We start from the raw sequence: 18,234 nt of genomic DNA, 5'->3' as shown, positions 1-18,234 counted from the left end.
GTCGTCTAGGAAAAAACTCGAGACGACTAACGTGTAAGTCGTCTAGAAAAAAAAATTTGCTTAATAATTCAATTGCAAAACTAACTTGAGACGACTTACAAGTTAGTCGTCTAGAAAAAAACAAAATATTAATTTTTTTAATTTTCTAATGGACGACTAACTTGTAAGTCATCTAGGAAAAGTCAAATTTCTGACACATTCCGGTCAAATGCAAAACTAACATGTTTTTCCTAGATGGCTTACATGTAAGTTGTCTCGATTTTTTTTATCAAACAAAGGTGGACGACTAACCTGTAAGTCGTCTAGGTTAAAAATCAATTGCAAAACTAACCTAAATGGACGACTTCCCAGACGACCTCCGTGGAAGTCGTCCAGACGATCTCCGTGGATGTCGTCTACGTCAATGTTTAATAAACTTTCATTTTCTCTAAACCTATAAAGACTTTTTAATATTTTTTTGTTAATTCATGTATATTAGTCAATATTAGGGCTACTGAATGAAATTTATAACTTAATTGGTGATATTTATGAGGTTACCAACATTCACCTTAATTAAAGTTTTTAACTGATCCGAGAAGACTTCCCGTGGAAGTCTTCCACGCTAGTTTTTAAGTCTTCTACGCTAGTTTTTGAATAACTTGTATATTTAAGAGTGATAAGTAACTTCAAGATGTATAAAACTCATTTTTTCAAAATATGTTTTCTCCCTTAGTTTTACTAAATTTGACTAAGTTTTTCAATACCAACTTGTAAAAATGTGATATGCTTTGACTAGTTACTATTGTTTGTTTCCATCTCATAAGTATTATTGTTATAGACACCAATGATGATTATTGTTATGAGTTGGAAGAAGAGTTAAAATGCTTCTTAAAATGTTGTGTCAATATGAGGCTACCAACATTCTTGTTTATTAAGATGAAAAAAGGCTATTGGAGTTTATTATTGCATATGGAAGATCCAAAGATAAGAAAAAGACTATTGAAGTATATTATTTCATTGATTTGTAAATGTGTAAACACATTATTAGCACATATATTACATCTTGGGAAATATTATTAATGATTTTACGAAAAAATCACAACTAAAAGAGTAGACATGCAAATCAAAAATCAGACCACAAATAAAACTATTATAGATCATTCCTCTACAAAGACAATTTTGGACTCCACTTGATATGGAAGAAGACTTCCTGGAAGTCGTCTAGCGCATTATATTTTAGACGACTAACAGGTAGGTCGTCCCAGACGTTCATATCCAAATCTAGATCTGAAAAACCTGCATATCCAAAAACGTTCAAATGACTTAAAAATAGAGAAAATTAGTGGAAGATTAGATAAATCTACTTTTATAGAACACACAAAAATACATATCTAAAATTGATATATCTACCTTTAAATGAGAGGGAGATGAGAACCATGTGATGAAAAACCTGCAAAAACAAGATAAATTAGTGAGAAAGACATGAGAAAAACAATAAATTGATATAAAGCTTAGTGTTTATAAGTTCAAAGAGATTAGAGAGATGTTGAAGAGTTTTAGAATGATGAACATTACATTTTTGTTGCAGCCATTTGAGAGAATGAGAGAGAATGTGTAAATTTTTCTTTATATAGGGAGACAAAAAATCCAATTAGGTTAAATATTTTTGATTCAGACGACTTCCTAAACGACTTACTTGTAAGTCACCCAGAAGACTTTAATATTTTTAGCGAGAAAATAAAATAGAAGACTTCCTAGAAGAAATATTTGTAAGTCGTCTGGTTTAAATTATTTAAGCGGGAAAATAATCTTTTAAAAAAATTTAGGCGGAAATATTTGGACGACTTACATGTAAGTCGTTTGGTTTAAATTATTCACCAGACGACTTACAAGTTAGTCGTCTAGACCCTAAACATAACCCCTAAACTTAATTAACTAACTAAACACTTCATAAAATCAAATTAAATTTCAAAAGTGTTTACTATACACGAAAATAAACACTTATAGGTAAAAAATTTATTTTTCAAAAAAACATTCAAACTTTCCAAAATCTAACCCTAAGAATACATACAATACTACAACATATGTTGTCAAACCATAAAACCAAAGAATATCAAGATTAACTACTTTCACTCATCTATGCTGAAAACTATTTAATTTTATTATATCTTAATTTACATTACTTAAAAATGTTTATAATTACATGATTTTAATTTCTCATTTGTCAAAATATTTTTTAAAAAATTTATAAATTGTTTTTAAAATCAACTACACCAGACGACTTACTTGTGAGTCGTCTAGACGACTTCCAGCATCTCAAACGACTTACTGGGGCTATATTCGTAAAAATGGTTTATGTTTTTTCGTTTGGTCACAAGGGACTTACTGTAATTTCACAAAGCTTTTAAGTTAGTTTTGCATTTGATTCAAGTTTAGGTATATTTTGCAATCAAAATTAAGTTTTGAGTCATATTTGGTAAATCTCTCATTTTTTATTATATGCTGTGAAGTATGCAAGATAAGAAAACGTTGATATATAAGTTTTAACTAACATAGCACGTAAATGAAGAGTTATTAAGACCGATCGATCCTTTCTTAATAGGGCTTTTTGCAAAAGTGACTCAAAACTTGGAGTCAAACAGAAAACTAACCTTTTCTTTTGACTCCTTTTTTTTTTGAGATTTTAACCCCACACCTGCACTTTATCTACGAAAATGCCATTAACATTTTTTTTTTTTTTTTTTCGAAAATGGCTTCTTTACTGTCTCAACCTCATCTTCTTCAAGTATTTACAATACTGCCACTGCAATGAATAGTGGCAACAACCTTGTACGAACTGTTTGGAGCTTTTAATGCCCTTTAATGCACGTAAATCTCTTTACACTCTCTCTGTTTCAATTGTTATGAACTAAAAACAACATTTCTTTCACTTTCTCTCTATATTCATCCAAAAAACTCAAGCTTTTGACAGAGCCATATTTCTTTCGTTTTGACTTACGGTTGCTTTCGTTTGAGGTTCTGGGTGGTTGGAGAAGACCCTGTGTGCAAACGAAGTCATCTCACCTAGTTTAAGGTACGAATTTGAATTTTTTTTCAAGATCTGTTCGCGTAGAAGACTTACTAGTAAGTCATCTGTATGTAGAAGACTTACTGATGAGTCTTCTGGTCAAACGGACGACTTAAATTAAGTCGTCCAGCTTTGTTTGTTAAAAAAAAACACTCCAGACGACTTATATATACGTCGTCTACGAGAAACGGGCTAGTTTTGCATTTGACCGAATCGTGTCAGATCTTTGACTATTTCTGGACGACTTATAATTCAGTCGTCTCTGGGAAGTTAAAATTTCAATATTTTATGAAAACTTGACGACTTACGTGTAAGTCGTCCTAGGTTAGTTTTGTAATTGAAAAATAAAACTTCATAATTTAACTTTAACCAGACGACTTAATATAAAGTCGTCCCTCCAGAAGACTTAATTTAAAGTCGTCCGGGGAAAGCAAAGTCGTCCAGAATTTTTCCCAATTTTCTGGTCAAACCTTGCTTATCCCGGACGACCTTAAATTAAGTCGTTTAGCTGGACGACTTTCATCTAAGTCGTCTGGAGAAAGTTAAATTTCAAGTTTTATTTTTCAATTACAAAACTAACCTAGGACGACTTACGTGTAAGTCGTCAAGTTTTCATAAAATATTGAAATTTTAACTTTCCCAGAGACGACTGAATTATAAGTCGTCCAGAAATAGTCAAAGATCTGACACGATTCGGTCAAATGCAAAACTAGCCCGTTTCTCGTAGACGACTTATATATAAGTCGTCTGAAGTTTTTTTTTTAACAAACAAAGCCGGACGACTTTAGACGACTTTTTCAATTGCAAAAGTGACCTCTTTAGACGACTTACCTTTAAGTCTTCTGGACGACTTAATGCTAAGTCGTCTGCGGCAATGTTTATTGAACTTCTTCATTTCCCTTTTCTCTATGTTTACTAATGTGTTTTATTTTGAATATTTGCAGATGATTTTTCAGTTACATGCAGTGTATGGAGAATGGTTGTTGAGAGATTTCCGTTGGGATTTTGTGGTTGATGATCTCAAAGGAGGAAGATTGTTTTTATTGAATGAAGATTCAACACATGCTGAACTTGTTGCAATGGCTCAAGAAGATTATAACCTGGACATGAGAACAGTGAGTGTGGAGATTAGCTACTCATTACCAGCAGAAATGATGATGGCTCCAGGCAGTCTTCCCATTCATGTTACAAGTGATAGACAAGTTCGAAACTTGCTGGAGATACTCAAAACCCATAGAGTATGTCTTTGTGTATCAAGCCGCAGCAAGGTCGAAACGGTTTCAGAGAAAAGGGATATTGATGAAGCTGGTGAATGGGAAAAAGATGTTGGTGATAATGATGAAGCTGGTGAATGGGAAGAAGATGTTGGTGATAATGATGAAGCTGGTGAATGGGAAGAAGATGGGGAGGAGGAAAATGGGGAGGAGGATGCTGATAATTCTATTGTTGGTGAAACGGATCAGAATGGTGGGGATTACAGTCTTTATGGAAAGGTTCCAGATGAGGACGAGGAAGATGATGATAATATTTGTTTTGAAGAAATCCAAAAGACATATGCTAAGACAAATGCTATTGAAGGAGGAAAATCGAATGGTACCAGTATCTATGTCAACCAGAGTTTTGTTAGCAAGGGTGCTCTGCTTTCAGAGCTGCGGTTGGCAGCAGTGAGGGGTAAGTTTTCTTTCAAATTATACAAATCAACGAAAACTCTCGTTGTGGCAACATGTCCGGTTAGCTATTGTGGATGGAAGGTCAGAGCGAGTGTCAAACATGGGACAAACACGTTTTGGGTAACAAAGTATGTGGAAAAACATTTATGCTCAGCGGGAGACCGAATCGCTCAGCGGAGACACTGTACTCCGAAGTATGTAGGTAGTCTTTTCATTGATCGTGTTGGAATCATTGATGGGATAACTCCGCAGCATATCACTGATGCAATGAGGAACATGTTTGGCATGGCGCTTGATTACACCACTTCATACAGAGCACTGTTATATGCACAAAGATTGGTGAGAGGATCAGCAGAAGAAGGGTATTCGCGTCTGGCATCATATCTCGAGCAAATCTCCATTGCAAATCCTGATTCTATCACGGCGATAGAACTTGATTCTATGAAAAGATTTAAGTATCTATTTCTCTCTTTTGGAGCTTCTATCAAAGGTTTTAAGTATCAGAGAAGGGTCATTGTGGTGGATGGAACTCACCTAAGTGGAAAGTATGGAGGAACTATGTTAGTTGCAGCCGCACAAGATGGCAATTTTCAGATATTCCCATTGGCTTTTGGGATCGTGGATGAGGAAGATATACCTTCTTGGGAATGGTTTTTCACAAAATTGGCTAGTTGTATATCTCATGACAAGCCTCTGGTGATAGTCTCCGACCGGCACAAGGCCATTAAAAGTGCGTGTGATAAGGTGTTTCCTTGGGCAACCCGAGGAATATGTTATTATCACCTTCAAGATAACATTGTCAAAAAGTTTAAAGGGAAACATCTCATGTACTTGGTGAAAGGGGCTGCTTATGCTCACACGGTTTACGATTTTGACCGGTACATGGCTGAGATACGGAGTGCAAACCCGGAACTTGCAACGTATTTGGAGAAAGCCGACGTCAGGCTATGGTCAAGGGTTTATTGTAAGGGGAACAGGTTCAACATAAAAACAAGCAACATTGCTGAATCTATTAATTCCGCACTGAAGCGAGCAAGAGGATTTCCGATTACGTTCCTGCTGGAGTTCATAAGGCAGAAGTTAGGAAAATGGTATTGGAAAAGGAGACAAGATGCTTTGAGTCTCACAACTGAACATAGCGGGGGTGTTGAATACTTGCTTGCTGTTCGAGAAGAGATAGCGGGTACGATGACGGTCGAACCAATTGATGGATGGCATTTCTTTGTCAAAGGTGGCAAAATGGACTGTGTGGTTGATTTGGAACATGCAAAGTGTGATTGTGGTGTCTATGGAGTGGAGAAAATACCTTGCTCTCATGCTATAGCTGCTGGAATACATGCTGGTTTGCATATCTCCACACTTGTATGTCCACTGTACTCAAAGAATTATCTGTATGCAGGATACTCAGAGAATATATATCCTATCGTGTCACAACATATTGAGGAACGAGAATGCTTTCCTCCAGAACTAAAGCGTGGTCGGGGGAGACCGAAGAAATCAAGATGGCAATCTTGGTTGGAGCTATCTAGGATGAGAGGACACAAACCCAGGAAGAAACACAGGGCACGGAGATGCTCAAACTGCAAGGAAACTGGCCATACGAAACCACAATGTACACAAAATTTTTAAGTCGTCCCGTCTTGATTACCCGTCCAGACGACTAAATTTTTAGTCGTCCAGTGTATTTTATTTTTAGACGACCTTCTACTAAGTCGTCCAGTGTATTTTATTTTTAGACGACCTTCTACTAAGTCGTCCAGTGTATTTTATTTTTAGACGACCTTCTACTATCCCTTCAAGTGTATTTTATTTTTAGACTACCTTCTACTATCCCTTCAAGTCGTCCAAACCTTCTAGACGACTTATTTGTAAGTCGTCCAGTTGGAAAACCTTCCAGACGACTTATAATAAGTCGTCCAAACCTTCTAGACGACTTATTTGTAAGTCGTCCAGTTGGAAAACCTTCCAGACGACTTATTTCTTCCAGACAACTTATATATTTACAAGTTCAAATACAAACACTAATCTTCCAGACAACTTATATATTTACAACTTATATATTTACAAGTTCAACTTATATATTCAAATACAAAGACAAGTTCAAATACAAACACTAATCTAATCATACAAGCCCACGAACCTATCACCATCCACATTTTCTTTTAGATGCTGATCAACAAGCTCCTTCCATATATCCACCGCCATATTATCCCTCATTTTCTTTGCGTTGCACCTAGCAAAGTCTTTAGGGTCAAAGGAGACACCGAGAGCATGACATTCAATGTACTTTACAGTGTACACGCCACAATCACCATTGTTGGCCGTGGGTACACCTTTCAGCGGTCTCTCATATGTGTATGGCTCCAACCCGTATTTGACCCGTATTTCGTCGGTGGCTGCGCACTCAACAAGCAGATAAGGGACCATCTGGAGAAAAGGCTCCATTATCGCATCCCATGCGTCTGGTACACTAGATGAAGGTATGCTGTCCCAGACGACTATGTGCCTCTTAGGGATCGATATCCAAATAGCAACCCAATGCTTGTCGTCCAAGTTCACTGGCGCATAGATATCATCAATGTCCTCCCCCCACTTCTTGTTTGATTGGCAAAATGAAGGTATTGATCCGTCATAAAAATACGACGCCCCACCAGGTAGAACTCTTCCTAAACCTTTGTGATCAGGTTCCGATGTTTTGAAGAGGTGATACTGCTCTCTCCAAGACTGGGAAAAGTTGTGATCCAGGAAGCACATTCGCTCGCTCCTGAAAGCTTGTGGGTTCTCCTGATACCTCTGCCTTAGCACATTAATCCAAGCATCTATATGCTGCATATTAAATATAACAAGTTAGAAGTTACCAGACGACTTAAATATAAGTCGTCTACGTGTCGTCCAAGTAGACGACTTTCCAGACGACTTATAATAAGTCGTCTGGAAAGTAGTCTACTTGGACGACTTTGTAGACGACTTAAATCGTGTGCAGAAGACTTACGCAGTCTTCCAGCCATCCTCTGGCTGTCCGGAGGAAGTGGTACCACCTTGTTGGTGATGTACGTGGTTTGTCCTCGGTCTTAGTTAAATAATGACTGCAAACAAAAAAGCAATCAGTTTTGGACGACTAAATCAAGCTATTATGGGTAAAGCAATCACTTACGGATCAGTTTTCAACCAATCAGCGAGTTCCTTCAACCGATCTTTGTTTACTGGCGGAAATGGATTATAGGCTCCCACTTTATCTTTTTTTTTCTCTGCCGTATAAGGAGATCTCACAGTGGGAGCAGGTTTCTTCGCTCGTTTACTCTTTGCACGCTTGTCCAATACAACCAGGCTCGGTTCTGAAACTGGATCGCTTGGCTCGGTGGAAGCGAGGCTCGGTTGTTGATCGGTGGAAGCGAGGCTCGGTTGGTGATCGGTGGAAGTGACAGCAACAATCTCTTTGGAGGTCTTATTTACCGAGTTGCCTCGGTTGCTGTATCCTCCGGCAACCATCTCTGCAATAAAAGTTGCACACAAGTTAACTCTGGACGACTTAAACAAAAGTTGTCTGGACGACTAGTTGGACCTGGACGACTTAAAATTAAGTCTTCCGTGGTCAACTAGTCGTCCAGACAACTTACGTTTAAGTCGTCCAGGGTCAACTAGTCGTCCAGACAACTTTTACAGTCGTCTGGACAACTAGTTAACCCTGGATTTGATACTAACCTCTTTGATTTGAGGAGGCTGTTTCTTTTGAGGAGGAGGCTGTTTCTTTTGAGGAGGAGGCTGTTTCTTTTGAGGAGGAGGAGGCTGCTGTTTGGTTTGATGAGGAGGAGGCTGGTTACTAACCACGGTTTCTTTGGCATGAGGGGTAGGTTGTTTATCTTGAGGGGTAGCCTGTTTGTTTCTACCCCCGGTTTCTTTGGCAAGAGGGGTAGGCTGTTTATCTTGAGGGGTAGCCTGATTGGTGACACCAACCTTCTTCTCCACAGCTTCCAATCTATCGGACAACTTCCTAAACTCCCTCATGCACTTATTAAACCCTTTTTTCATGCAGTCAGCTACGCCCTTGAACATAATTTCCAACTCCTCTCTGGTCACCCCTCTAGCCTCTTCTCTAGCCTCTTCACTAGCCACTTTAGGAGCCTCTTTACGAGCTTTCTTCCGAGGTCTTGGATTGTCTTCCTCCTCCTCCTCCTCCTCCTCCAACACAACCATCTCTTTGGCCTTCTTTGATGGAGTCACAACCTTAGGTTTTGTATTGACCTTAGTACCAGTGACTTCCCAGCAATCCATGGTCCACTTCCACGGTCTCCGCTCATACATGACTTTAATGATGTTCTCCGCGGGCAGGTCCTCAACCTCAGAGTCCCATTTTGGCCACATTTCACTAATGTCCTTCTCAACAAAGTTGATCACGCGGGTCTGCAGTAAATAGAAGAATCGAGTTAGATATTTGAAAAAAAATACTAAATAGACGACTTAATTATAAGTCGTCTACTATGTCGTCCAGCTGGAAGACCTTCCAGACGACTTATAATAAGTCGTCTAATAAGTCGTCCAGATGGAAGACTTTCCAGACGACTTATAATAAGTCGTCTAATAAGTCGTCCAGATGGAAGACTTTCCAGACGACTTAATTAAGTCGTCCGATAAGTCGTCCAGCTGGACGACCTTCCAGACGACTTATAATAAGTCGTCTGCGCAGTCTTTTGGATTGAAGTAAATACCTGACTCAAGATAGCAGCTTTCATTGATCTGCGGCCTCTGCTGCCCTCGTAAGCCAGTATCGGTGGAGACGGACTGTCTGCTCTGGGACCACCAATACTAGCACCCAATTCCGGCATAGCTGTGTACGTCCAGACCTGAAGAACTTGTATAAACCCATCCACGGTGTAACAGCCAGCAATTTCTTTGTTCCACAAAGAGTCCATCAGCACCTTAAATGCGACTCTCCCCCATGGATAATTCTCAAACCGTTCTAAATCCATCACTAGCCTTGCCAGAGTAGATCGTGTAGCGGTTGAAAACTTTCTCCCTTCAATGAATCCAGTGAAGATGGAGAGGTACGCGAGCCGCTTGCGATCTTCCCTGGACCAATCCCCGCATCTCTGCAGTGCTGCTATTATCTGATCAGTAGTTGGCCCAGCTTCCAGATGAACTCCCAGCATCCCCCAGAAAGAAACCATCTCTGGGGTAACGTCACATTTTGGTGTCTCAAGGTCCTCGATGTACTCGCAGTTTAGACCAGTGAGGTTTTCAAACTCTAACAGTGAAAACCTCAAAGGTTCTGGACCAACGAGAGACCACATCTCATACTTCTTCTTAATGTCCAGCTTGAAACTGAGCATGTAGTGAACCAGCCTTGAAGCCCAACCAAATCCCTGCTCCTTGAACTTGATGAAAACTCCCAAACTCGACTCCTTGAGCTCTTCAAATTCGTCATCAGTAAGAGCTTTCCTAAGAGCAGTATGCAACTTGCTGTTATCCGTATGATACGAAATGCTATTGTGGGCTTCTGGTTCTTCCCCTGATGTGTATAACCTACGGGGGAGTTCTGGAATATCCATCCTTTTTGTCTGCAAAATAATCAAAGACAACAATATAAGTCCAGACGACTTAGTAGACGACTTAAATTACTTACAAGTCTTCCAGTCGCAGAAGGAGTTGGAGTACTCGTCATTGCGGTTATAGATCTGAAAAAATAAACGTGAAACGGTGAGAATGAGTAAATTGATAGAGACAACGTTTTATGTTCATCTTTTCCTCGAGATTGATGACTTAGCGGCGTTAGGGTTTACAGAGAAACGGCGCTAAGGTTTACAGAGAAGAAGCGGCGGCGCTAGGGTTTAGAAGAAGCGGCGGCGCTAGTGTTTAGAACGTTGGTGACCACGGTGGCGAGGGCGACGGTTTGTTCGGAAATAGTGGAAGCGGCGGCGCTAGGGTTTAGAGGAATCGGCGGCGCTAGGGTTTAGAGGAATCGGCGGCGCTAGGGTTAGAAGAAGCTGCGGCGACAACGGTGAGAATGAAGTGAGATAGATAGCCGATGTTGAGAACGATGGTTTGTTCGGAAATCGTGGGAATTCGAAATCGCCTTTGAGAGAGAACTGTTAGGGTTTCTGAATATCGCGAAAAATGAAACAAAAAAAAAAATCACCTTATATATTGGGTAAATAATCCGGTTAGCTTTAAAATTACATTGGTAAACTTTAAGGTTTGGTCCGGTTTAGACGACTTATTCTGGCTGATAATGTACAACAGACGACTTAATATTTAGTCGTCTGTTTTCAGACGACAAAATATTAAGTCGTCCTAGACCCTAAAATGAACCCCTAAACTAAAATGACTAGATTAACTAACTAACCACGTTATAAAATCAAATTATACTTAAATAGTGTTTACTATACACAGAAATGAACACGCATAAGTAATTTTAAAAATTTTCAAAAACGGTTTTAATGCTTTCCAAAATCTAACCCTAAGAACACATACAATACTACAACATATGTTGATGAAACATAAACTTAAGAATATCATGACTCACTACTTTCACTCATCTATGCTGAAAACAATTGAAATTTGTTATATCTTAATTTATACCTCCTAAGACATATGTTAATTACATAATTCCCATTTTTCACTTATCAAAATATTTTTTACAAAATTTTTAAATTATGTTTAAGACTAACTGTCCAGACGACTTTAAGTTAAGTCGTCTGGACGACTTATTTTCAAGTCGTCTAAACAGACGACTTGCGAGGGGTAGAAACGTAAAAAGAATTCCGTTTTTTTGTTTGGTCACAAGGGGATAGTTGTAATTTCAATAGCCTTTTAGGTTACTTTTGCCTTTGACCCAAGTTGGGGTATTGTTTTGGGTTTTACTCCAAGTTTTGAGTCACACTTGGCAATTCTCCCTTCTTAATATAAGTGAGGTGTGAGGATGACAATGGAGTCAAATGCCAAGTTCATATTCTATTAAACGAAACAAATAGATTAATAAACGAAACTTGGCCAAGAAACAAGATAATATAAAAGTTTACTTAGTTTCAGAAAAAAAAAGATAATAAAAACAAAGTCTAGATGACAAAAGTTGAATTTTTTTTTTATCAAATTGGATATTGACCAGCTGGTTTAGGACTAAGACAAATTAGCAACTTCTTCACAGTTCTTTAACACATCCCTGAAAGCTTACTTTCAACGAACTGCAAGAATAATCAGCGTCACACTGGTTGTCATTTTTATAAGTAACACGACAATATGTATCTTTACTGATGATATTTTACATATGGTTTATATATTTAGATTTCTTTGTTGAAATTTAGCTCATTTTTATCACCTTCGAAATAAGATAGCTATGAAGTAATAATATTTACGTATTAAGAGATAAATAATACATATTATTTTTACCCAGGACCTCGTAGTCCAGTGGTACTACCTCCGGGAGTGGAGGTCGGCTGTTCGACTCGCGGGGAGGGGGAGGCGTGCCCAGGGCCCGTAAAAAGGTACAGGCAAAGGCTAGCGCCGGGCCTAGGTGGGGGGCCGCAAGGTCAACACCTGGTTAATCAAAAAAAAAAAAAAAATACATATTATTTTTATTTTTCAAAAATAGTTACGTATTGACTAGGTAACAATTCCATAAGAACATTTAAAGACCGTACGATATAGTATCAATTTTTAATGCATTTATTAATATTGAAAATTTTACTTAATTAATTTAGATACTACGTGGACCATTCTTATATGTAAGTGTTAAATTCCTCGAACTTCTTTTCTTTCGCTTATTTATATTGTCTTATATCTATCTTCTGCCCTATAATTATTTTAAAATATCGTGTAATCATGTTACCTCCAAAGCTTGAATGTTATATATTTCTTAAGCAGGAAATTTTAATTTTTCTTAACCGAATTCCAAAATAAGGTTGTTCGAACTCTAAACTAATTTCTGAGATCTACAACTTTCATAATTTTATCGTGGTTAATGATTTTGACATGGACACAGGTGATATGATCATTATTGGCTTAACATAACTTTGTTGCAAAAGAAAATAAAATCTATCTTCGATATATTGACTCACTAATATATTCAGTCTAGTTACTGACTTGATTATCATGATAGATTCATGCATAAGACATAAGCAACATGGCCTCCTTGTTCGATATAATTTTTAAAATATACTGGACCCGTTAGCTACTAGCTACGTGTGATTTTGTAATATACTTTGAAAATAATATAAAACATAATAAACTCATCACTTTCAGAAGATATGAAAAAGAAAGACTACACGTCGATATATCAACCAATATCTATAATAACATATGGAATATGTAACTATTCCGTGGAAACACGTACATAATCTTTATTTGTCGTAAGACAGTTTTGTCGGGCTGCCGAATGTGTCTACGTTGTGCTGTCTATAATCAATGTGTCTTTTCAAATAAGTACTGTCTATTTGTATTACTAAAAGCCATTAGTTCGACGGTAAATTTTGTAAGATTTCAAATTCTTTAAATCAGATAGGCAAAATAACTTCTAAATTTAAGTTTAAAAAAAGAGCTTCTAAGAAAATTGTAATGACAAAACTGTTAGAAATATTGCCAGAGAGAAAATATCTAAGGAATATCGACTTCTTTGTCGTGCTATATCGGTTATATTTATAATAGTTAAGAACTAAAAAAACACTTGTGGTTTGTTAAAACTTGTAGTCAATATGACCATGAAAAAAGTAATCTTTCTCAAAACTGAATTATCATTTTTTTCAGTTCAATTCGAGATTAATGTCGTTAATAAAAAAAAATTTCTATAAATTCTATATGTATCTTTCAAACATTACTAATAAGATAAATAGAGTATAATATATATCTTAGAGGCTTAACGTTATAATCGTACTGTAAACTACATTATTTGAGACTACTGCGGACCTATCTATCATAATCTTTAGATTTTATAACTAAATATGTTACACATTAGTTGAGACTACTGAAAGTCTTTATGATTGTTTTGTTAAAGTGAGATCACCATTAAATCAGATGAACGAACAAAAACTTGGAAACTCTGTTGATGGTATTGGTTATGGAATATAGTATGATCCTAATAAGATAATTATCAAACTATATTGTAAGTAATTTATCTTTTGACTAATATGACGAAATTAATGGAACATAAATGCACAATAACTGGACTAGTTCACAACTCTTTTTATTGTTTTCGGAAAAGATGTTGCTTTTATTGATATCAATCGTAATCTTTTTGACTTATAAGGAAAATCCCTTGCTAACAACAGTCCAAATCCCTCCTAATCTCATTGACAAATTTTATTCAGAAAAGGAAAAACAAACTATTATGCTAAAACTAATAAGAAAATCAATGCCATAATAGATATCTACTTTGATAATATTGATTAAATTCCATATATCCTATATGAACCCTATCAATTTAAATTCATATTTAACTTTAATTAGTATTAATCATCTTTAACATGTGTTGATTTTAACTACAACTTTTCTTGAAATTTCATTATTATTTGTCTTTCTTTATTAAAAGTGTTAGGACATCATTGATTGTTTTGGTTTATGGGATTTGTTTTTCAATTGTAAAAAGATGTTCCTGTTAAAATAATACTCCTTCCGTTTATAAAAGATCCACATTTTAGAATTTTCACACTTATTAAGAAAATATATCAAATTTTAGTTACCAATATATTATTTCCCGTAATCAACTATTTCCCACGAGTTTTCACCGATAGAATTTTAATAAATACAATTATGATTTTTGAAGTTTACAATTTACATTTAATTTATGCATTAAAAATATGAAAAATGTATTTTTTTGAAACAATTTTTTTTTCTAAAATATAGATCTTTTAGGAACGGAAGAAGTATATACAATGTTTCACTTAATATATAAGTTATTGTTTCATCATATTGGATATTACCTTAGTTACCACCATATGTCTACTTTGAAAAGTCATTGGTTGAACGCTACAAAAATAATACAACAATTTCACACTTAAACCATATGTTCTGAGCATTTTAGGTCAATTCCATCTTCCTTCTGGTACCAAATATGTTATAGTGGCCCGATCCGTTATTCCAATGTTCCTCACCCCCCCCCCCCCCCCCCCCCCCCCCCCCCCTCCCCAAAGAGAAAAGTCATTGTAAAATAAGTCAAAATTAAAATTCTAAGAGTAGAAAATATATACTACATATTCTGCCGACACCTTAGATAATATTTTAACCACTTATAAATATATTACAAAATTAAACATGCATTTGTTTAAAACAGACAGTCAGTCATCTGACTTTTTTGAACCCTTCTCCGCCGAATCCAATCGAAACCGGGTACGTGTTCCTCCTCGGTCCTCCGTTTTGAGATTTATAGGAATTATTTGTCGAAAATAAGTCCTCCGTATCTGGGTTTGATTGGAAATTTATATTGTGATGATTTGATTGCATGCTTCTTGTTTGTGATTGTTCACCGATTTGTTTCTGATTCTATGCTTGATGTTTGAGTAAATCTAATTGAAAATTAGGGTAGATTTAGGGATTTCAGAGATGAAGCCATTTTTAGATTCATTTTCTTGATAAGTACAATTGATCTTCGATGGATTTCAGTGTTTGAGTAAATGTAAGGGTCTTCTCTTTGCACTGTGTCTCTGTTTTTTGATTTTTCATTTTCTGAGGAATGAAAATTCTTGATTCTATGCTTGGTGTTTTTTGATGTTTGAACAAATCCATTCAAAGGTTTATTCTTTTCTTTAGCTTTTTCATTTTCTGAGGACTGTTGTATCAAGAATTGTGTATTTTCTGTAAATTAATTACAAAAGGTGTATCTTTATGTAGTTTTCCGGGTTTCATTATCTTGCTTTCTCGTTGATTTCAATTGTCACCATATTGGTTTATGATTTTGGTGTTTTGGTTATCTTTGTAGATTTGAGAATTCGTGTTTAGAAGTTCAGTGTTGATAGGGTTTATCATTTTTGGTAACTCAGTATTCGTTTTGTAACTTGGTGATTTATGGTGTGTTCTCATAGCATTATTTTTCAAATGATTGGTAGAATACAAGATTTGTTAGAAAACGACGTATGCATGGTGATTCACTCATTCGAGTTTTATGGTGTGTTCTCATACCATATGTAACCTTTTTGCGAAAAAGTATATTGTTTAGTACGTTTGTTCTTGTAGTTGGTTTCGAACGAAATCATTTTTAACGTAATTGAAGGTTAGTGAACTAAATTGACAAGTCTGAATAAAGAGATGTTTATGGTTAGTTCTTTGTCATTGGAGTCTAGTTTGTTTGAAACCAAATCCTCTTATAATTTAATTACTTGATAGCTTTTTGGTTGTGCAATGTGTAATAACTCTTGATTAGACGTTGGTAGTTTATGGTTATGTCTTTATTATTCTTACTTATTGCTTCTTCAAGTTTCGCCTATTAAACCCCAACCATCCCTCATTGTATCATATATCTCTGGTTTATCTACGGCTTCTCTTCTATACTCCTATCTCTGTTCTAATCAATATGGATTCAAGGAATCCATATAGTCAGTCTCGTAGTTATGTAGGCCTTCTTAATAGTCAGAACTTTCCTTATGAAAGTTATCCTTCTACTTTGAACTTTGGAGCCTTAGAAATCCCTCCTTTTAGTTCACAACAAACCGACGCTCCAGATGTACGTGAAGACACACCAGTGGCCTGTAGGGAGAGAAGGAAATGGACTCCAGCTGATGACGAGGTCCTAATAAGTGTGTGGCTAAACACATCTAAGGATGCTGTTGTTGGAAATGAACAAAAAGCAGGGACCTTCTGGAAATGAGTAGGTGAATATTATGCAGCAAGTCCTCATGCTAGAGAGAGTGGTGAACCAAGAGAGCATCTCCATTGTAAGCAGAGGTGGCACAAAATCAATGACTTCACCAACAAATTATGTGGTGCATATGCGGCAGCAGAGAGACAGATCAGTTCTGGCCAGAATGACAATCGATCTTCTCAAGGTGGCTCATGACATCTTCTACTCTGATCACAACACGAAATTTAATCTTAAACATGCGTGGTGTGTGTTGAGGTATGAGCAGAAATGGCTTAACCTTAACACTCCTAAACCTAGTGGGAGTTCAAAGCGAAAAGCTGTAGAGACATGTTCACAAACTTCAAGCTCCACTGTTGGTGATCATGAGATCCGTCCTGAAGGTATCAAGGCTGCTAAAGCTAAAAGGAATAATGCTCAAGGGAAGTCTCTTGCTGAGTATACGAGCATTTGGGAAATGAAGAAGGAGGATCTCATGATGAAGGAGAAACTGTCAAAGCTTGTCATACTAGACACACTCCTAGCCAAGAAAGAACCACTAAGTGAGGCTGAAGAAGTTGTCAAGAATAAGCTACTCTCCCAGTATTTCTGAGAATTAGAGCTTGTATATGTTTCTATGTTAGAACTATGTCTTAAAATTTATGTGTTTAGTACTTTGTATTATCTTAAACGTGATGAATTCCCTTCTTGTTTGCTTTTAAAATGTCTATCTTTTTATAAATGAATAACTTAGAATGTCTATCTATGTATTTCTGCTTTCTACTTTATAAATGAATGTTGCTCTTTTATTAAAAAACTGTCTATCTTCCTGGATCATTAGATGTCTATCTAATATGATTAGTTTTTTTCAGGTTTAGTTAAAATGGGCCGTCGATATAGCTACAGCCAGCCTTCAGATTTAGAGAAGTATGGTGGGGAGATAGCTGGCAGTGGATACAGCTCAACGGAAGAGCTTATTCGTCGGGACCAAGCTGAGTTAAGCATCAATTATGTTGCGCCGGCTCAGTACCCTCCGCAACCCGAGGTTGAGTTTGGATTCCCGCAGACATGCTACTGTGGTGGTGAACCTCTACTAGCAACGTCGTACACAAAAAAAACGATCCAGGAAGAAGATACTACACATGTGAGCAGGTTGATGATGGAGAATGCTATGTTTGGAAGTAGTGGGATGTCGCGGTGATGGAGGAGATGAGGGCCAGGGATAGACACATACTTCAACTGGCTGAAAAGGTAGATAATCTCACCTTTTTGAGTGACTTTGAGACTGAGCAGAAGTTGGTAAGGCTAGAGAAGCTTGTGTGTGACTTAGCAAAGAAGAGATCAAGTTTTATCAATGGGTTTGAAATATTTGTTGGTGTAATGATCATTGTTTTAGTTTTCATAGGTTTGGGGATCATCTTTAAGTGAATCCAGATGATGTAGTAATGTGTAATTTGATTTGTACTGATCAGTTTGTTGGTGTAATGATCATTGTTATTGATCAGTTTTTCGAACAAGCCTTTTGTAATGAATCGGATTTGTACTGATTTTTGTTGAACTCTTTGTAATGACTCGTAATGACTTATGACTTTATTTATAAATGAACTCTTATCGCATTATGGCTATAATTATAAATGATCTCTTTGTAAACTACACATTCATGAAAACATGATTCACGATCATGATCTACAAAAAAGTATGACAATTGGATTGCACTTGCCTCCAAAAATGTGTCACAAGATGTCTTCACTGTGTGCTCG

The 18,234-nt window shown here is 36.7% G+C and overlaps 2 protein-coding genes across 19 annotated transcripts in view; one reads left to right on the top strand and one right to left on the bottom strand.

Annotated features, from left to right (window-relative positions):
- The window catches only part of LOC106352980 (extensin-3-like), a 22,707-nt gene extending 4,473 nt beyond the window's left edge, over positions 1-18,234 (bottom strand). For 2 of the 18 annotated variants that reach the window (XM_048762302.1, XM_048762320.1), the window contains exons 1-2: positions 9,964-9,975; positions 6,545-6,549 (exon numbers count right to left, since the gene is read on the bottom strand). The gene's annotated coding sequence lies outside the window, so the exon portion shown is untranslated. The other 16 variants (XM_048762310.1, XM_048762309.1, XM_048762307.1 and 13 more) reach the window with 16 other exon arrangements.
- Positions 16,211-17,087, top strand: LOC106350667 (glutathione S-transferase T2-like). Its single transcript, XM_013790523.1, has 2 exons — positions 16,211-16,423; positions 16,524-17,087. The coding sequence occupies exons 1-2, from the start codon at positions 16,211-16,213 to the stop codon at positions 17,085-17,087; spliced, it is 777 nt and encodes a 258-aa protein (XP_013645977.1).

The sequence above is a fragment of the Brassica napus genome, chromosome C7 (assembly GCF_020379485.1).
Source record: "Brassica napus cultivar Da-Ae chromosome C7, Da-Ae, whole genome shotgun sequence".
In the NCBI taxonomy this organism is placed as follows: Eukaryota; Viridiplantae; Streptophyta; class Magnoliopsida; order Brassicales; family Brassicaceae; genus Brassica; species Brassica napus.
This window is presented reverse-complemented; position numbering and strand designations above follow the sequence as displayed.